This window comes from Myxocyprinus asiaticus, chromosome 12 (assembly GCF_019703515.2).
Source record: "Myxocyprinus asiaticus isolate MX2 ecotype Aquarium Trade chromosome 12, UBuf_Myxa_2, whole genome shotgun sequence".
NCBI classification, from domain to species: domain Eukaryota; kingdom Metazoa; phylum Chordata; class Actinopteri; order Cypriniformes; family Catostomidae; genus Myxocyprinus; species Myxocyprinus asiaticus.
Window position 1 is genome coordinate 3,202,027 of NC_059355.1, and position 19,272 is coordinate 3,221,298.

At 36.9% G+C, this 19,272-nt stretch overlaps 1 protein-coding gene across 1 annotated transcript; it reads left to right on the forward strand.

The window, feature by feature from the left end:
• The first annotated feature begins 861 nt into the window (after window positions 1–861).
• On the forward strand, window positions 862–16,026 carry LOC127449323 (protein lifeguard 3-like). The gene is made up of 12 exons (XM_051712670.1): window positions 862–1,142; window positions 5,676–5,914; window positions 8,619–8,689; window positions 8,834–8,898; window positions 9,016–9,069; window positions 10,311–10,361; window positions 12,097–12,136; window positions 12,362–12,399; window positions 14,049–14,136; window positions 14,247–14,342; window positions 14,426–14,479; window positions 14,612–16,026. Exons 2-12 carry the CDS (start codon window positions 5,692–5,694, stop codon window positions 14,759–14,761), a joined length of 930 nt encoding a protein of 309 aa, XP_051568630.1. The 5' UTR covers window positions 862–1,142; window positions 5,676–5,691; the 3' UTR covers window positions 14,762–16,026.
• The last annotated feature ends 3,246 nt before the right edge of the window (window positions 16,027–19,272 follow it).

The following is a 19,272-nucleotide window of genomic DNA, read 5'->3' on the forward strand; positions in this document are numbered from 1 at the left end:
CCAGCAGAAGTGACCAGCCAGGTTTAAATCCCAGTTGCACCGACGGGGCACGTTGTAACACTGCATTACAATGTGCCGCAATTACAAAAAACTATATGCAATTCCATGCAGTCAGATATGTAATTTACATAATTCCCCTTAATGCGTGTGTGTGTGTGTGTGTGCGGGAGTGCGTGTGAGTGTTTTGTCATCAATCCATGCATTATTTCAGTCAGTGTTGTGGCTTTGTTGTGTATTTATTTTCAAGTGTCAAAATTATTGCTATATTATACAGTATATGACAAAGTTAATAAATTGCTTTTCTTGACATGAAAATTTAGATTATCTTCTAGGCTTTTTAATTAGATCAGATACATTTGTTGAGGGGATTACAATGTGTCCCTTACCTGAAAAAAAGAAAAAAGAAAGTGAAAAGTTACAATGTGCACATTCTTTTTTTCGAGGTAGACTGCAAAAAAAGTATATGCTGTGTTCATGAAACAAGACCATATATGTGTAATAGACACATGTGGAATTAATGTGAAAAAAGAAAAATACATCAAACCCCAAGTACATTTACACAAACTTAAGAAAACCAAAAAGTGTTAGTTAGTTTACTAGTAACTATTGAATAAGTACTAGTATCTAATGGAATCGTTGCTAGTCACTAAAAAATAAGTACTAGTAACATAAAAATAGATACTAGTTAGTTTTAAGAAATAAATGTCAAAATGGCTTGCCATATCGCAGCTTGGGTGTGTCTTGTTCATCACACCTCGGGACTTGTTACAAAAGGGTGTTTGTTTTTTTTTTTTTTTTTTTTTAGGTGAAGCGATTTATAAGAGCATAAAGATAGACTTATTTTAAAAGATCAATATATTTTATTCGGGGGCAAAGTATTAACGATTTCACTGGCAGAACGAGGTAAGATTAGTTAAACGCAAAACTGTTCCAATGATTCAGGCTCTTTTGACTCCACCTGCTGGTTTGTCAGCATCTTCACCACTGTGATGAACGTCATCGACTGACTGTTTGCTTACATTAGTTGGGCTGACTCTAAAGAAGGTGGATTAGCGTGTGTATTTAACGTGTTTTTGTTTAAACACACTCAGTTTCAAGGATTCTCACATCTGATATACTTCCTTGGCTTCAACATCGCTGTGGTAAGAACATTAATGTTTTATACCATGTGTGTTGTTTTTTTGTCAGGGGAGTGAAGACAGTATAGTTTGTGAATACAGTATGTTCAAGATGAAGCTGCTTTGGATCACAGCCTTTTCTATTAGAAAAACAGAGAAAAAGTTTAATTTGAGCTATACACAATATTTGGTTGAACATGGTTTATTGCATAACATTTTGGCAACTTTTCTCATGCATCAGGGTGGACCGGTCAGGGAAGTGAAAATGCCTACTTTGTTTTCCACTTTTAATATATTAGGTTGCTTAGCAAAGTACATAATGATGTAACTGTGCAGTAGGCTTGTTTGACTCATGCTGGCAGTCAAGAATGAAGACATTCTTTTCCAGTCTGTCTTGTGTTACACACCCGATTCTGTGTTCATGTTTTTGTTACAGTGTAGACAAAGATTGTAGCTAGATGAACAAGCAACATACCAATACATGAATACAAGAAGAGACAGATACATAAGCAGTGTTGTGAGGGTTACTTTTGAAATGTATTCCACTACAGATTACAGAATATATGCTGTAAAATGTAATTTGTAATGTATTCCGTTAGATTACTCGAGGTCAGTAATGTAATCTAAATACTTTGGATTACTTCTTCAGCACTGGTAGATTTTTTCACTTGTTTTGACTATAAAAACTCAGTACAGTAAGACAAAATACACATGTTAAAAATACATTCTCTGAAAAACCGAAATATCTTATGCAGTGTTGTTTCTAAAACAAGATAAATCAAACTGATCTTGTTTTAAGGATTTTTAGAGGAAAACAATACCAAAAAAATTATCATCAAGAATATGATTTTTGCCCTAATATCAAAGATCTTACTAGAAAAAAAGAAATTATGATCTAACGTGAATTTTCTTGATAAAATAATATGATTGTGTCTGGTAACATGTGCATGTAAAATGTCTAGAAATAGCATTTTAGCTTAGCGTAAAGCTGACAATTTACACAAGGTTTATTTCTATTTCTTCTGCTCCAAACTTACTTCAAACTTACTTCTCTGTCTGCTCGTATGAATGTAACACATCATAAGAAAGTGTTTCACTGCTGTTCAAATACACTTTGGATCACATCATTTATATGTATAAATGTTTTCCATCTGAAAGGACTAAATATTAAATGAAACAAATGACAATAAAATGCAAAGTAATCTCTTCAGTAATCTAAATACTTTTAGAATGTAACTGTATTCTAATTACCAATGATTTCAACTGTAACTGTAGTGGAATACAGTTACTTATATTTTGTATTTTAAATACGTAATCCCATTACATGTATCCGTTACTCCCCAACCCTGTACACAAGTATAGATACGCATTTTAATATGATGTTTTTGTGACAAACCTGTAATGTGAAAATAAATCACAAAGTCATGTTTGTTGGGACAATTACACTACTCACATATGTAATGCAGAAACACCTTTTCCCAGCAGTTGTTAGTCACATGTCCATGCTGACCTCACAGTGTGTCTCTGTGTGTGAACTGTTTACAACTATTTGACAACAGGAAGTACTGATACCACGGCACTGATATGCTTGAAGGAGTAACACATTGTCAAATTCCAAAAAGATGAGTGTTGAAAAACTGTTAGAGGATTAACTGGGTGTGTTCACTTCACTCACTGAAACACTTTTGTGGGGTGTGCCCAATAACGGTTTAACCACCGGGCCGATTGGGCTGTTGCCCAGGAGCCTCTAAACCTAAAGGGCCCTGAGCTCTAAATCAATTATTTATTTATTTTGAGATATCTATTATACATTTGTTTGGCCGAATGCGTGCTGGACTACAGCAGCGCGGGCACATGCACTCGAGTTTGATTCATTTGAAGAACTGCAGAGAACTGCGTCTGATTTACAAATCGCTTCCAAACACAAAGATAAGGTGCAGTTTACCCTGGCTGTGTACAAAGCTGATGGTTCTGGTATAAGCGACAGAATTCGTGCAACAGTATGGAGGACTTTAAAATGTTTAAGTCCTGCATGCATTTAATGTTTAATGATAAAGCAAAAGGTGCCTTAATACCCTCAATATGTGCACGGTAACCTTTTGCAATATTTGGTTAACTGCGAGAGTTCACGAACGGTTATTGTGTAATTTGTCGGAACTCGGGAATAAAGAACGTTTATTGCCATGATGCGTCAAACACAAACTCAGATTAGCATGGAATAAAATGCACAGTGAGCTATGAGCCTAAATAGCAAAATACATAGATCTTCAAATGATAAAATCACATTAAAGTTGAACAAAAATAATCTCTGTCACTGCCTACAACATAGTAGGCCTATTCTTAATCAGTGGAAAATGTGTAATTCTGCCCGGGCAGGTTCACTTTCCATGAGGCAGAGAACGCTACAGTTTACAAACCTCTTCAGGATGCTTTGATTTTTAAATGATTCAGCATTTAACTTGTGTAATTATTGTCTGCACACCAGAGCAAAAGGGGAAAAACATTGGCTCACCGTTCATCAAGCTCTGAAACTTTGTCAGATGAAAATCAATCAGGAATCATGTGTAACAGTCACATAAAATCCTCTTTGCACCCTGAACTTCATTGTAACTCACCCTGTAGCCTACTTGGAAAAACTGACCCAAACCTGGCCCAAAACATGTAGGTTTGTCAAGTACCGTCGGACTCAGATCGGGTTGAAGACCTCTAAACATGTGCAGAATAACCGAATAGTAATTTTGTAGTATTAATAACGCATGAATTTGGAAAGAGATATGATCACTTTTGGTGCGAAAAAAGATCAATATTGAAGTCTATTTTAAATGTAATCCAATGCTTCAGGTTAGCTTCACGAGAGGGTGGAGTTCACTTGGTCTCTTGTATGACATATTCGCATTGCCATGTTGTAGATGTAATCTCATGTTCTCCTCTCGGTTGAGACATCCAGAATAAGCACACAAATGCACCATTGTGAGTAAAGAAACAGATAAATACAGATCTAAACCAAAACCAACGAAGCTTCTATACAGCGTTCCTCCTTCTCACTTGTGAACAGCGCTGCTCTTCCATGTGTGTTGCACGTGCCTCTGTTCTCACGTGCCAACATGATTATGTGACCGGAAGCGATGATTTAGAGTTAAAAAAGTACTTAAATATTGATCTTTTTCACACCAAAATCGTGTCGCTTTAGAAGACATTAACAGCTGGAGTCGTATGGATGATGTTTATGCTGACTGATTTGGATTTTTGGAGCTTCAAAAGTCGGATCACCATCCACTTGCATTTTAAGAACCTACTGAGCTGAGATATTTTTCTCAAATGTGTTCTTGTGAAGAAGAAAGTCATACACAACTGGGATATCATAAGGGTGACTAAATGATGAGAGAATTTTCATTTTTGGGTGAACCATCCCTTTAAATCAGTGGGATTTTTCTAATTTTGATCATCCGCTGTGTGAAATTCGTTATTTCGATCAGTTAGAAAAGATATAGCAAAGCTAGTCAGAACAGTCTGAAGGTCTGTGCCAAATTTGGTGGATGTAGCTTGAAAGCTGTAGGAGTTACACTTGATAATTTTGGTCTTGGTTTAGAGATTTTGGAAAAATCCTAAACAAAGTCTGTAGAAGAGCAGTATGTTGGTTTCGTCAAGCCAGCCTAATAATAGTGATGCTTGCCCAAGATAAGCCTCCAAGATAATTTGTCGACAAAACCTTTGATTAGTATCTTTCATACAGCTCATTGTAGGGATTCAAATGGAAAGAGTAATTGAAAAAGACAGGATGTGCAGTCAGGTAGTAGCACAGAACATGTATCCCTCCACTTATGTGTTGTTTGCATCCGGGCCTGTCAAATCCTCTAAACAGCCACATGGCTATTATGACTAAAGAAGTCTTGATGGGAAAAGATGTTTTACTTGAAGCAGCAAGAGGATATTCTGTTTATTGCTCTGTCTATAACTGTTCTAGTGCCTATTTAATGTCAGTATTGACAGAGCTCAGAGACAGAGAAAGCTCATGCTTGCTTGTCATAGTTCATTTTTGGGTCGGAGGATAGGGAACATATTTTGAAAGTTATACTCTTTTCTCATTTTAAAAAGTTATAAAAGGAAAGAGAAAGATAATTCTACTATGGTCAGTGCTTGATAAACAACAGATGATGGGGTGCATAGATCAAAATGTAATCTCTTGGTTTAGCTGATGAATATGGGATGTTGGAAGTTCAGTTCTGAGATGCATCATATTTTTTGCTCAAATGATTCAATTTATTTTTGGTTTTAATCGTTTTTCATTCAAAATCGGGTGAAATGCTCCTCCAAATTTGTCCTCAGTGCATGTCATGGGCAAGCACGTATAGAAATGGCATCTTGCAGATCAAACAAACAAAGACATTTTCTTGGTAAAAAGCAGTAGCATGTGATCATTTACCTACTCCTGAAATAAGAAAAAAGACATTTCTTGAAACTGATTTGATTTGATGCAAAGAAAACATCTTAACAAGGGTCTTTTTGCACTTTATTTGCACAAGTGGTCATAACGGTTTCCTCTTATCTGCCTGTCAGGAGTTGTTGAAGCAGCATGTCCAGGTCCGATTTCCCACCGGGTTACGATGAATCCGGACTGCTCTCCAACCCTCAGCCTGGGAGAGGTTACCCCTCTTCTGCCCCGCCATATGGCTTCAGTTCATACGGGGGACAACCGCCTTACCCACAGCCCAATAACCAATACCCAGGACAACCTGGAGGATACCCCCCTCCAAATATACCGCCCATCCCTATCCCCGTCATTCCCTCAGGCTCAGGTAAGATACCTACTGTTTCTAGTACTATTTCTGATTAATATCAACAATATTTCCAACATGTTAGTTTTACTATGCAGCATGTGACAGCAAATCTAGTTTCATGCCCACACAATGACTGAATCTGGTTAATTTATTCATTGATCCATTTTCAGGAAATTGGATTTCAGCAGGTCATATGTAGGCCACTGAATTGCATTTAAACTAAAGTCACCACCATTTTTCATAATTCAGTCCATCTATTCTAATAACTCTCATCAGATTAGTGTTGTTAGACCTGTGATATAGTGATTTATTACACTATATTCTATGGTCAGATATTTTGTGTAATGACCTCTAAACTGTATATTTGACCATTGTATCTGGCAGGGACTAAAAACAGTTTAAGGAACAAAAATCGAAAATCAACTACATTTTTTGCAGAACTTAACCAAAAAAAAAGGGAACAAAGTGATTTTCAATCTATTCAGAGTAAAAAAGGTTCTTTTTAAATGCTGGTAACCGGTTATATCCAGTTAATTTTGTTCTGATCATTTTTTCATGAAACCAAATGCCAAAGATTTTATCGCAGTAAATTTCACAGTAAATTTTTGGAACCACACCACTTCAAGCTGCCTGAAAAACATGTGCTCTGATCCTGAAACTGCTGCATCACACATTTCTTTGCCTAATTGCCCGTTATGGATGTGACATTCTGTGAATAAAGATCTTTAAAACAACTATGTACAATTACTACATACCTGTATACATGCACAGCTAATCCAGATACAAGGCAAACATTATTAGACGTAAAAAGTGCATTTCTCAGTTGTTCTGAGAAGTCTTCACTGAATTATTGTTAGATATGATGCATTAATACAGATTTGATGCTGCCGGATTTTGACTGAGAAACAGATCTGTAATTAAAATGATACTTAACTGTTAATTAACTGAATGCTTGTTATGATTTCTATGCTGATAATCCACCACACAGGGGAAAAAATGTATGCTTATTTTGGTGAAGTGGCTTATTTTGGGTTTGTTTTTCCAGACCAGGTTGCTTGTTTCTCTTGTGAGATCTGGCAACACTCCAAGTGGTATTTCACCCACCCCTTAGCGCCAAGTACTGTTGTTTTTTTTTCTTTTTCTCCCAATTTGGAATGCCCAGTTCCCAATGTGCTTTTTAAGTCCTCTTGATCACATAGTGATTCACCTCAGTCCAGGTGGCTGTGGATGAATCTTAGTTGCCTCCACGTCTGAGACCATCAACCCGTGCATCTTATCACGTGGCTTGTTGAGCGCTTTGCCACGGAGACATAGCCTCCACACACGGCATCCACGCTCAATTCACCACACGCCCCACCAAGAACGAACCACATTATAGCGACGATGAGGAGTTTACCCCATGTGACTCTACCCTCCCTAGCAACCGGGCCAATTTGGTGGCTGGAGTCACTCAGCATGCCCTGGGATTCGAACTAGGGAGCTAGCGAACTCCAGGGGTGGTAGCCAGCGTATTTTACCACTGAGCTACCCAGGCTTCTTTTATTAAAAGTTATTTTATTTTGCTCTTCTAACTGGTTACCATTTGGAAAGGAGGCTGTGGAACTTCTGAACCAAAAGGAAAAAGTTTTTGCTCAGAACGAACCAAAATGGAAAACATTTGGCAACCAGTCTCTTACACTGTGCTAATTCATTTCTCGTAACCCTCAGTAGTCTCTTTCTTCTCACATAATGTAATAATGCCACCTCAAATCAATATTTTATTCACATCAGGAACCTTATCCCTTATTTTGAGATAATGAACAGCTGACTGTACATTTCCCTTATACGGATGGGCAGTTTGAGGTAACCCCCCTCCAAAAAACAAAAAAAACAAAACAAAACGAGTAACCGATTAGTCGTAAATCAAAGTAAGTCAAAAATAACATATGTGAAATTTATATTTTGTTTTATTCACAAATGATACAAAGATCGGTTACAAAACAAGCCAACTTCAACAAACTTTGATTTTCTTTTGGGGAAACAAATTAACAATATGCATTAACAAAAAAGGAAGAAAATAAACCCCCAATACTGACGGCATTAGGGAAATGCACATATAAACTCCTTACAGTCTACATAAAGGCTATCACATTTTATAATTTCACATTATTATATAAAAATAAAAAAAACAAGTGGTGAAAGTTGGCCTTTTTGGCGCTCTGTCCGTGTTCAGAGATTTGACGCGCATAAACACATACTAATCTGATAAGCTTCCAGGTTTCTCATACCGCTTCACATTTTCACCTTCCCACCACAAAAGCAGACCCTCGTCTGCTGGTAGACATGACTCCAACAAAACCAAATAACAATAGAGTGGAATTCAATAAGAATCTAAATTTTTCAAGTATTTCCACACATGGCTGTGCTTGAAAGAATAAACAAAAAAGACACCATTAGAGTTTCTTCTCTCAAGCAACACCTCGTCCACACACATCCACAGCACCCCCCGTTGGACTCAATTGTAACTGCGAGATTTGAGATTCAGACAAAAAAGTACAGCGTATTCTGCGTTGCCCACGGCAGGCGAATGAGCAAAGGAAAATCAATTTGCGATATACGAGTAGTGTTTTTAATAGTCAACTAGCCGAACAGAACGAGTACTCAATTTGTCGACTACTCCTGCACATCCCTAATCCCTTACAAAGTGATATGATGGTTTAAAGAGAAAGCATAATTGTTACAGGTGACCATGAAGGATTTACCACAGCAGAAGGATGGGACAGTACTAGTGTCCGACACAGTTTTATACGGAAAGTAAGGAACAACTCCTCTCTAATCTGCATCATCATCTTACATCAGAGTTTCATAATGTTGCTAAATTGCCTTATTTCAGGTTAATGACTGTTGCATTTTTTTTAATGGATGAGTTGATAAAAATGAAGTTGTCCTGTCTCACAGGTTTACCTCATCCTTGCTGCCCAGCTCCTCGTCACGGTCGGCATTGTGGCTATTTTCACATTTGTGTGAGTTTCTGTGTTCTAATATGGTAACTTAATCTAATTTGTTTTCATTGAAAATATAGGGTAAAAGGTGGACTTTGTGATACATGTATTAGATTATTTTGTGTTTTATATATACAGGGAACCTGTAGCACTCTTTGTGAAGAAAAACCCAGCCATCTACTGGACCTCATAGTAAGAACCAGATATTTATTCTTTCTTCTTGTAAAATACTCTGTTTTACAATATTGAATAATACAGTGGTTTGATGAAAACAAAGGCTCATGCTGTTTTTTTAGCTCTCCGTCATAAGCATTACATTTTTAAGACACGTTAAAGGGATAGTTCACCCAAAAAGTTCTCATTATTTACTCACCCTCATGTCATCCCAGATGTGTATGACTTTCTTTCTTCACCAGAACACATTTGAAGAAAAATAGAAAAATATCTCAGCTCTGTTGGTCCATACAATGCAAGTGAATGGTGACCAGAACTTTGAAGCTCATAAAAGCACATAAAGGCAGCATAAAAGTAATCCATATGACCCCAGTGGTTTAATCCATATAGTATCTTCTGAAGCGATAAGGTGGGTGTGGGTGAGAAACAGATCAATATTTAAGTCATTTTTTACTGTAAATCTCCACTTTAACTTTTACCTCCACATTATTCTTCTTTTGTTTTTGGCATTTTGCATTCTTCATGCATATCACCACCTACTGGGCAGGGAGGAGAATTTATATAATACTTTTTTTTTGTTCAAAATGAAAAAAATTGTGTTCTGCAGAAGACATCTGATATGGCATGTGGGTGAGTAAATGATGAGATCATTTTAATTTTGGGGTCAACTTTCCCTTCAAAAAGTTAAAGGTAGTCAAATTTTTAACCCCCTGCATTCTATTCCTTTTTGCTGTGCTCAGTCTTGCTGTCTCTGAACACAACAACACCCCCCTAAGATACACAGCTGATCAGTGTTAGAAGAACGTAAAACCAAACTAATTTAGGGGTTCCTGTTGTTGCCACTTTCTTCTCCTGTTGTTTAGCAGTAATTATATCTTCTAGCGCTTCTTTGTGAAAGCAGTGGCTCTACTGTGAGTGTTGCCACCTTGTGGACTCATTAATTAATGGAAATAATTCTAGGTGCATGCGTGTTCAGAGTATGCGCAGTTTGAAAAATATGGCCGCACATGCTTAGTGCTCGAGCACTCTGCTGATGACAAAATTTGTGTCACGCGTCCTGTACACTGACGCTTACCATTCGTGTCTGACTGAAGTATAATTTGGGCTTTAGTTGACTAGTCGTTAAGGCAACTAACTGACTAATCGATTTTGGAAGTATGTAGTTTTGCTCATACCTAATAAAAAAATTAATTAAAAAAACCCTGTATGACCCCTTTAATGATCATAAAAACCATGTTAATAAAATTTGTTTTTTTCAGCGCTGTCTACTTTGTCACGCACATCGTACTGGTTTGCTGTCAGGGACCAAGGTGAGACGAATGGCTCCTCTTCTCAATGAGCCTCATAGCAGCTTTAATAAAAAGAAAATTTGGCGATGTTCTGTACCTCTTGTAATTTAGTAATGTGACACAATAAGAACACAAAAGTCCTTCAAGACATACATTGCTGTGAAAAAGTATTTTTCTTCTAGATTTCTTCTTGTTTTGTGTATATCTCATACTAAATTATTTTTCAAATTTATATTTCAAAGATTCAAACAAAATCTAACATAAAACAAAGGCAATCTGTGTAAACACAAAATACAGTTTTTAAATGATAATGTTATTTATTGAAGCAAAAAAGTATAACAAATGGGCCTGTGTGAAAAAGTTACTAAATCCCCAAATCTATGAAACTGCATTCATAATGGAGTTCAGCTGGACTAGACACACACAGACCTGATTACTGCCAGCCCTGTTCAATCAAATCAACACCTAAATAGAACATTTTCAGCAGCATGAAGTTGGCTAAAAGATCTCACCCTGTAGCACACTATGCCAAGGTCGAAAGAAATTCCAGAAATGATGAGGAAAAAGGTGTTTGAAATGCATCAGTCTGGGAAGGGTTACAAAGCTATTTCAAAAGCTCTGGGACTCCAAAGAACCACAGTGAGAGCCATTATGTCCAAATGGAGAAAACGTGGCACAGTAGTGAACCTTCCCAGAAGTGGCCGACCTTCCAAAATTCCTCCAAGAGCACAGCGACGACTCATCCAGAAGTCATAAAAAAGCCAAGGACAACATCCAAGGAACCGCAGGCCTCTCTCTCATCAATAACGGTCACTGTTCATGACTCCACTAACAGAAAGACACTGGCCAAAAATGCCATCCATAGAAGAGTGGCGAGGCCAACACTGCTAACCCTGAAGAACATTAAGGATCGTCTGAATTTTGCCAAAACACACCTCGATGATCCTCAAACCTTTCGGGAGAATGTTCTGTGGACTGATGAGTCAAAAGTGGAACTGTTTGGAAGACAGGGGTCCCGTTACATCTGGTGTAAATCAAACACAGAATTCCACAAAAAGAACATCATACCTACGGCCAAGCAAAGGAGAACATCCGGTCATCAGTCTGTGAGTTGAAGCTCAAGTGCAACTGGATTATGCAGCAAGACAATGATCCAAAGCATAGGAGTAAGTCCACCTCTGAATGGCACAAAAGAAGCTAAATTAAAGTTTTGGAGTGGTCTAGTGAAAGTCCTGACTTGAACCCGATTGAGATGCTGTGCAGGAACGTAAACGGGCAGTTCATGTTCGAAAACCCTCCAATGTGTCTGAACTAAAGCAGTTCTGCAAAGAAGAGTGGACTTAAATTCCACCACAGTGTTGTGAAAGACTGATCTCCAGTTATCGGAAGTGTTTGGTTGCAGTTGTTGCTGCTAAAGGTGGCACAACCAACTATAAAGTTTAAGGGGGCAGTTAGTTTTTCACATGGGTAATAGAGGTGTTGGATAACATTTTTGCTTCAATAAAATAAATATATATTTGAAAACTCTATTTTGTGTTTACTCAGGTTGCCTTTGTTTTATGTTATATCTCATTTGAAGATCTAAAACAATTTAGTATAAACAATACACAAAAATAGAAGAAATCAGAAAGGAGGGAAATACTTTTCCACAGCACTGTATAGTATTAACCAATTTTATTATTAACCAAACATAATAATTATTAAGTTTTAATGGGAACAAATAGATTAAGCTCATGCTCTTTTTCCACTTTTTTAGGCGGCGTTTCCCATGGAACATGATCCTGTTGGTCATTTTTGTGAGTTGGAAGATCTGAGTCACTCTGAGGGAATTAAGAGGGGGTGTGGCCAAACCTGTAATGGAAATGCCCTTTGGTTTCAAATTGAATTTTATATTTATTACTATAAAGACCTTGGCCCTTTTCATAATATTGTTTTTGCATGTAATAATATGTAGATAATGTATCAAAGAGGCCATTTAAAATATGGATAACGTCATATATGTTTTTTTATTTATTATTTAGACACTGGCCATGTCTTACATGACAGGGACTATTGCAAGGTGAGCCAGCTATTGAATGTACTACTTCTAAGCAATGGGATAGAAAAAGTGGGTGGGGAATGGGACAATAGCATGATTCTGGTGTGAGGTCTGTTGACACAGTGTTTCAATGAATGAAAACCCTGTGTTTACTTTTCATCATTTTCCTTGTCCATTAGTTTGTAAGCTAAGTAATGATGAACTGGTTTAGCTCCCGTCCCTTTAATTCTTTAGTACCACTGATGTTTTAAATGTGCACTCTAATTTTTTCCTCATTTAAGATTTACCTCTAAAGAAATGAATAGTGATTTTGAAACATATGTATAAAATCATGACCACTCATGTGAGATGAAGAGTTCAGTCATATCAGTAACCTTATCAAAACTGTTTAATTCTTACATGGACAGGGGCACCTCATGGGGGCTGCCATGTTAGAATCACATGACCAGCTGAATACTACTTGTTTAAACTCAGTAACCGCCCTGTTGTTGGAAACTTTCACTCTTGGATTAAATTAATCCTGGTTTACTGTGCATAGTGATTTTCTACAATGGCATCTGTAACTGAAAACTGTTTGAGTGATGCAGCATCCAGGCCATTAGGTGTCAGTGTAAGCCATACTTCAAAAAATTACTGAGTGCACCTTTAAAGTGTTTTGAAGTCATTTTCATGGTATTTGATGATTTATTTTATTTTTATTTTTTTTAAAAGAGTTCACCCAAAAAACTAAATTTTCTGTCATTATTTATTCATCCTCATGTTGTTCCAAACCTATATGCTGTATTTTTGGAACAAAAAAGGAGAATTTTGAAGAATCTTCACACAGCTTCCAAATGTCATGATGTTTGATCACGCAGTGCGCAAAAACCGTGTACGTTTGATGTTATTGATTTATTTCAAAGAGAATAATGACTTACATTTTGGTTCAGCCTCATAAGGCTTGGAATATAGTGGACAAGTATGGTTTACTTTATAGTCCTTTTTGGAGTGTGACAGCTGATAGTCACTATGAACTGTCTTATGGAATAGAGCTGCGTAAAAATTCTTCAAAATTCTCCTTTTGTGTTCCACAGAAAAAATAACAGAATACAGTTTGGTAAAAGTGAATGACACAATGTTCCTTTTGGGTGAACTATGCCTTTAAAGAATAGTTCACCCAAAAATGAAAATTCTCTCATCATTTACTCACCTTCATGCCATCCCAGATGTGTTTGACTTTCTTTCTTCTGCAGAACACAAATGAAGATTTTTATAAAAATATCTCAGCTCTGTAGGTCCATACAATGCAAGTGAATGGGTGCCACAATTTTGAAGCTCCAAAAAGAATATGAAGGCATCATAAAAGTAATCCATAAGACTCCAGTGTTTAAATCCATATCTTCAGAAGCGATATGATAGGTGTGGGTGAGAAACAGATCAATATTGAAGTGCTTTTTTTGCACGAAGTTCTTCTCCGTGCCCAGTAGGGGGCTTTTTGGAGCTTCAAAATTTTGGCACCCATTCACTTGCATTGTAAGGACCTACAGTGCTGAGATATTCTTCCAAAAATCTTTGTTTGTGTTCTGCAGAAGAAAGTCAAACACATATGGGATGGCATGAGGGTGAATAAATGATGAGAGAATATTAATTTTTGAGTGAACTCTGCCTTTAACAAAGTTTGGTGTTTGTAGTTATTACAGCACTAAGGCAGTGTTCCTGGCCCTGGGCATCACTGCTATCGTGTGCATTGCTGTGACAGTGTTCTGCTTCCAGACTAAGGTAGTGTGCACATTTAGCCTAATTTGTACCCCAGCAGCATGATCTTAACTTTAATCTCAAGGCTTTGCAAAGGAATATGTGTGTTTTACCATTTTTTTCTGTCCTAATAGGTAGATTTCACTAAATGGACTGGTTTTTTCAGTGTGCTCGGAATCGTGGTGTTTGTGACTGGCATCATCACTGCTATCGTGCTGTCAATCAAATACGTAAGCATGACTTTCCAACTTGTAATTAATGCATAGATATTCACATTTGATCGTTTAATTTTCATAGTCTCCTGTTATTTCAGGTCCCATGGCTTCACATGCTGTATGCAGCTATAGGGGCTATTGCATTCACTCTGGTATGTGTTGCAGATTTATCAAACTGAATTAAATATCACATTTTCTTTGATTGCTTTGATTCAAGGTAGGGACGACTAAAATTTTTTCCATCCTAAAATCACTTCTGGTTGTGTGTGTTTTCTTATTATTAGTTTCTGGCCTATCATACCCAGCTGCTCATTGGGAACAGGAAGCACTCCATCGGTCCTGAGGAGTATGTGTTTGCTGCTCTCTCTCTTTATGTTGATATTGTCCAGATCTTCACCTTGCTCCTGCAAATTATTGGATTTTCAGAGAGATAGAAGCTTTAGGCTGGCCAACGGACCTTTTTAGCCTGTACTGTCAAAATGGTTTTAATATTAATGAACTGTGTCAGTCCAGTCCCAACAGATATGTTCTCAAATAATACAACTCTATCATCATTTGGTATCAACTGGTAAGGGATGAATGTCATTTCTTAATTAACTGTATGCTTGCTTTCTGATCATTTATAGCCTTTACTGTGTTCCTGGCCTTATGTGATGTTAATAGTAGCATTACACAGATTATTATAAAAGATGTTATACATTAAAGGGATAGTTCACCCAAAAATGAAAATTCTCTCATTATTTACTCACCCTCATGCCATCCCAGATGTGTATGACTTTCTTTCTTCTGCAGAACAAAAACAAAGATTCGGGTGAGAACAGACCAAAATGTAATATCAAGTGTTCGTAGCATAGGAAGTGTAATCAAGCTTGAAATCTTGATTATGACTAACGTTATATTTTGGTCTGTTCTCACCCAAAACCGATTGGATTGCTTCAGAAGACATGGATTTAACCACTGGAGTCATATTAATTACTTTTATGCTGCATGTATGTGCTTTTTGGGTCTTCAAAGTTTTGGTCACCATTTACTTTGTACATTGTATGGACCTACAGAGCTGAAATATTCTTCCAAAAAAGTGTTTTTATTCTGGAGAAGAAAGACGCACATCTGTGCTGGCACGAGGGTGAGTACATGATGAATTTTCATTTTTTGGGTGAACAGTACATTGAATGATTGTTATAAAGCGCTCGTCATTAGTGGATCTGTATCATTACTTTGTGCTGTATAGACAGGATTATTTATATGTATGTGTGTGGTATTCTGCAAATTTCTGTAAAGGGTATTATCTGCTGTGTATATACAAGCTTACTATATTTCAGTTAATGATAAATATTTTTCTTGCAGACATCTCTCTATATTAATATAAAAGTTATATCAATGATTTGTTTATATCAGCATCACTGAAGTCTTGAATGCTTCGGGAAATACATTTCTTTACTTGATGGATTTGTTAATACGCTTAATGTCACAGATTATTTTATGTCCAGTAGTGCATTTCTGTTTTTGTTTACTGCCAAAGATTTACAGTATATACAGTTATACAAACAGTGTTAACTGAATATATATGGATTGGATTGTCATATATTAAAATATCAGCCAGTTTGAGTTTGTTACAATGCTCTTATCCCAAATGTTGGAGGCTAAAGTTTGATATGTATATATATATATATATAAAATAAAGGAACAGTGTGTATTACTCGGTTATTTTTAATGGATTTTAATATACAAAATTGGCTGCTTATTACGTTATGCTCTATATTTATGTACAAGCACCCTCCAAACGTGTCGATAAGATTCCTCACTTATTTGGAATGATCTTACAAACCCACAACAACCTTCCACATGATCAGCAACAATAAATGTTCTCAGTTATATCTGACTGATTCCACTGTTTCCATGGCAATCAAATGATAAGTGCTCAGTGAGGGCATTCTCTAGGACAATAGTCATTTCAAATAAGTAGAGGCTGTCACTGCATCCTGGTGGGTGCTTTATATCTCTCACTCTCGTAATCTCCCTCATTGGCCTTCTTCATTCTCTGTCTTATTCTCAGCTGCTTCAGTCGGTTTTTATCCACCTGTCTTTTTGCCAGAATAAAGCCAATGATTCCTGTGGGCAGGCCAATCATCCTAGGAGAAAACACTCCAGTGTCAGTAGCTTGAATATTCAATTTATAATTTGTAGATTTCCAGTACTGGTTATACAGAGAACACAAAAAGCAATATAAGATGCACTTACCATGCATATCCAATCTTCATCATTGGATTTTTTGCCTTTCTTTTGGGGATGTACTCAGGCTTGTTATCTTCTTCATCTTCCTGCTCCTCTTCTCTATTTGGTTGGTCTGTCTTATTTTCAGGCTCTGTTACTTCCTGTGTGTTTGTAACTTTCGGAGACTCTGTCTTTGTGATGGTTTGTAAGAGGTATTGTCTGCAGTGTAGAGCTCTGTTGTGCAAAACGTTCTCCTGCAATCTGAGACGGGCAACTGTTTGCTCACAGGGAGATTGTATCCACAGTGTCCTATTTGAGAGGTGATACAAACCTAAAACACAATTTTTAAAATTGTCAAAGAATTTTAATTAAGATTCCAGTTACATTTATTGTCTAGGCGGGTGCTTTATTAGCATACCAACCAGCTGAGTAAGTGTCTTTTTTTTAATTATTATTTATTTATTTATTTTTGTCTTAAAGTAACTTTAATAGTTCACCCAAAAATGTAAATTTTCTCATCATTTACTCCCTCCCATGCCATCCCAGATGTGTATGACTTTGTTCTGTTGAACACAAAGATTTTTAGAAGAATATTTGAGCTCAGGTCCTCACAATGCAAGAAAATACCAACATTTTGAAGCTCATCATAAAAGTAATCCATAAGACTCCAGTGGTTTAATCCATGTCTTCAGAAGTGATATGATAGGTGTGGATGAGAAACAGAACAAAATGTAAGAAAATTTTACTATAAATGTTCCTCCTTGCCCAGTAGGTGGCAATATGCATGAAGAATGTGAATTGCCAAAAACAAAAGAAGAAAGTGAAAATGGAGATTTATAGAAGAAAAAGAAAAAAGATTTAAATATTGTTCTGTTTCTCACCCACACCTATCATATCACTTCTGAACACATGGATTTAACCACTGGAGTCTTATGGATTACTTTTATGATGCCTTGATGTGCTTTTGGAGCTTCAAAGTTCTGGCCACCTTTCACTTGCATTGTATGGACCTACAGAGCTCAGATATTCTTCTAAATGATGAGACATTTTTTTACTTTTGGGTGAACTATCCCTTTAAAGAGGAATTTCTATTGAGTAGACAGTTTTTAAGCACAATTGGTGGTGACGAAGACATTTTGGGTCATGAGGTTGGGTGTTTGACCCACACAAAGCTATTATATGACAACAGAATAGTTGGAACATGGCACATGAGTTGTATGGACTAGTTTTAGGATGCTTTTATGTTTTGTTTGGGGCACCCAAACAAAGATTTGTATGGCTACAGAATACTTTGAACAGGGCAAATGAGTACTTTTGACAGTTTTATGGCACTTATTGTCTTTTTTGGAACTTGACAGACGTGGTCACTATAAACGGCCATTATATGGAAGAGAGCTGCATGAAGATTCTTCAAAAATGTCTACTTTTGTGTTCCACAGAACAAAATAACAGCATATGGGTTTGGGACGACATCCAAAAGCAACCATAATAATGTTCTTTCATACAGCAGTCAAATGGCCTATATGTCTGTGTATATGAAGATTTATTCTCATGAGATCTTTTTAATCCAAAATTAACACAATTCAAACTAAATTCACTGATGAGATCCGCACAAACAGTGGAAGTCACATCTTCTATAAATAAGTAATTGAGTTTAAAAAAAAATGCAGAGAGTTTATTTTCTAGTTTTCATTATTACAAATTAGCTTACTTTCAGACATAATTAGCTTAACAACTTTGCATTCTAACAGTTGATATCATTTAACATTGTTAATGCATGATTGTGCTCTCTCATTTGACTGAAACGACAGTATCTGCCTGAAAAGCAGTAACTTGCAGTACTAATTTAAATGAGCGGAAGTGGTTCAAAAAGATACTTTAGTAGTAAACACAGCAATGCCGTGCCAATCAGCTGATACGCATCATGGTTATGACACTAAATATGTAAAAAAGTGCTTTTATCTACCTTGTAAAGCCGACCTCATCAGGTTCTCGCAGGGCGCAGCCATCTTTGTTGTGTAAGAGAGACAGCTGGGCGGGCATTTTTGAGAGCATGTTCAAAAAACAGCTTGTGCGACCTTCGGGACATTTTTGTCTTTTTCATTTTAGTTTTTTCTGTCATTATGGCTGTGTTAACAACGCCATACATTTTTTCAAAGGTGTGTATTTTGGGGGGGAATTTTGACATTTCAACCTCAGTTCATAATACATCTATAATACACTGTGTACACACAATAGTTACACTCAGGACCTTCAGGACATAATATGTCCCCATTGAAACCCATTAAAACTGCAATATTTGATCCCAGTGCCATTAAAGCATAAAATCCTGAATTCTATGATATTATGCTTTCATTCTGGAGCCCTGGCTTCAAAATTTACATTTTTAATATTTTCCACCAGATGGCGCCATTTTCCTCATGTTTAGCCTATGGAGCAAATACATGCTTTTCCTCTATTTTCTGTTTGCTGTATTATAGAGCACTGCAGGACAATTTAATAAATGATGCAGCTAAAATTGTGTGGGTGTGTTGGTATGAATGTCAGAGTGTGTTTTGTATGTGTAACACAGACTCCGGAGAACAGAGATTAAGATCCATATGCGGTTTAATAGTAAACGTGCAACTCATAAACAGACAGGCAGGGTAAATCACCAGTAATTGAACAGCGTAGGCAGTCGAGAGACGTAGTCATAGTGGCGGAGCTAGGGAGTGGCCGTGGCCACCATGGA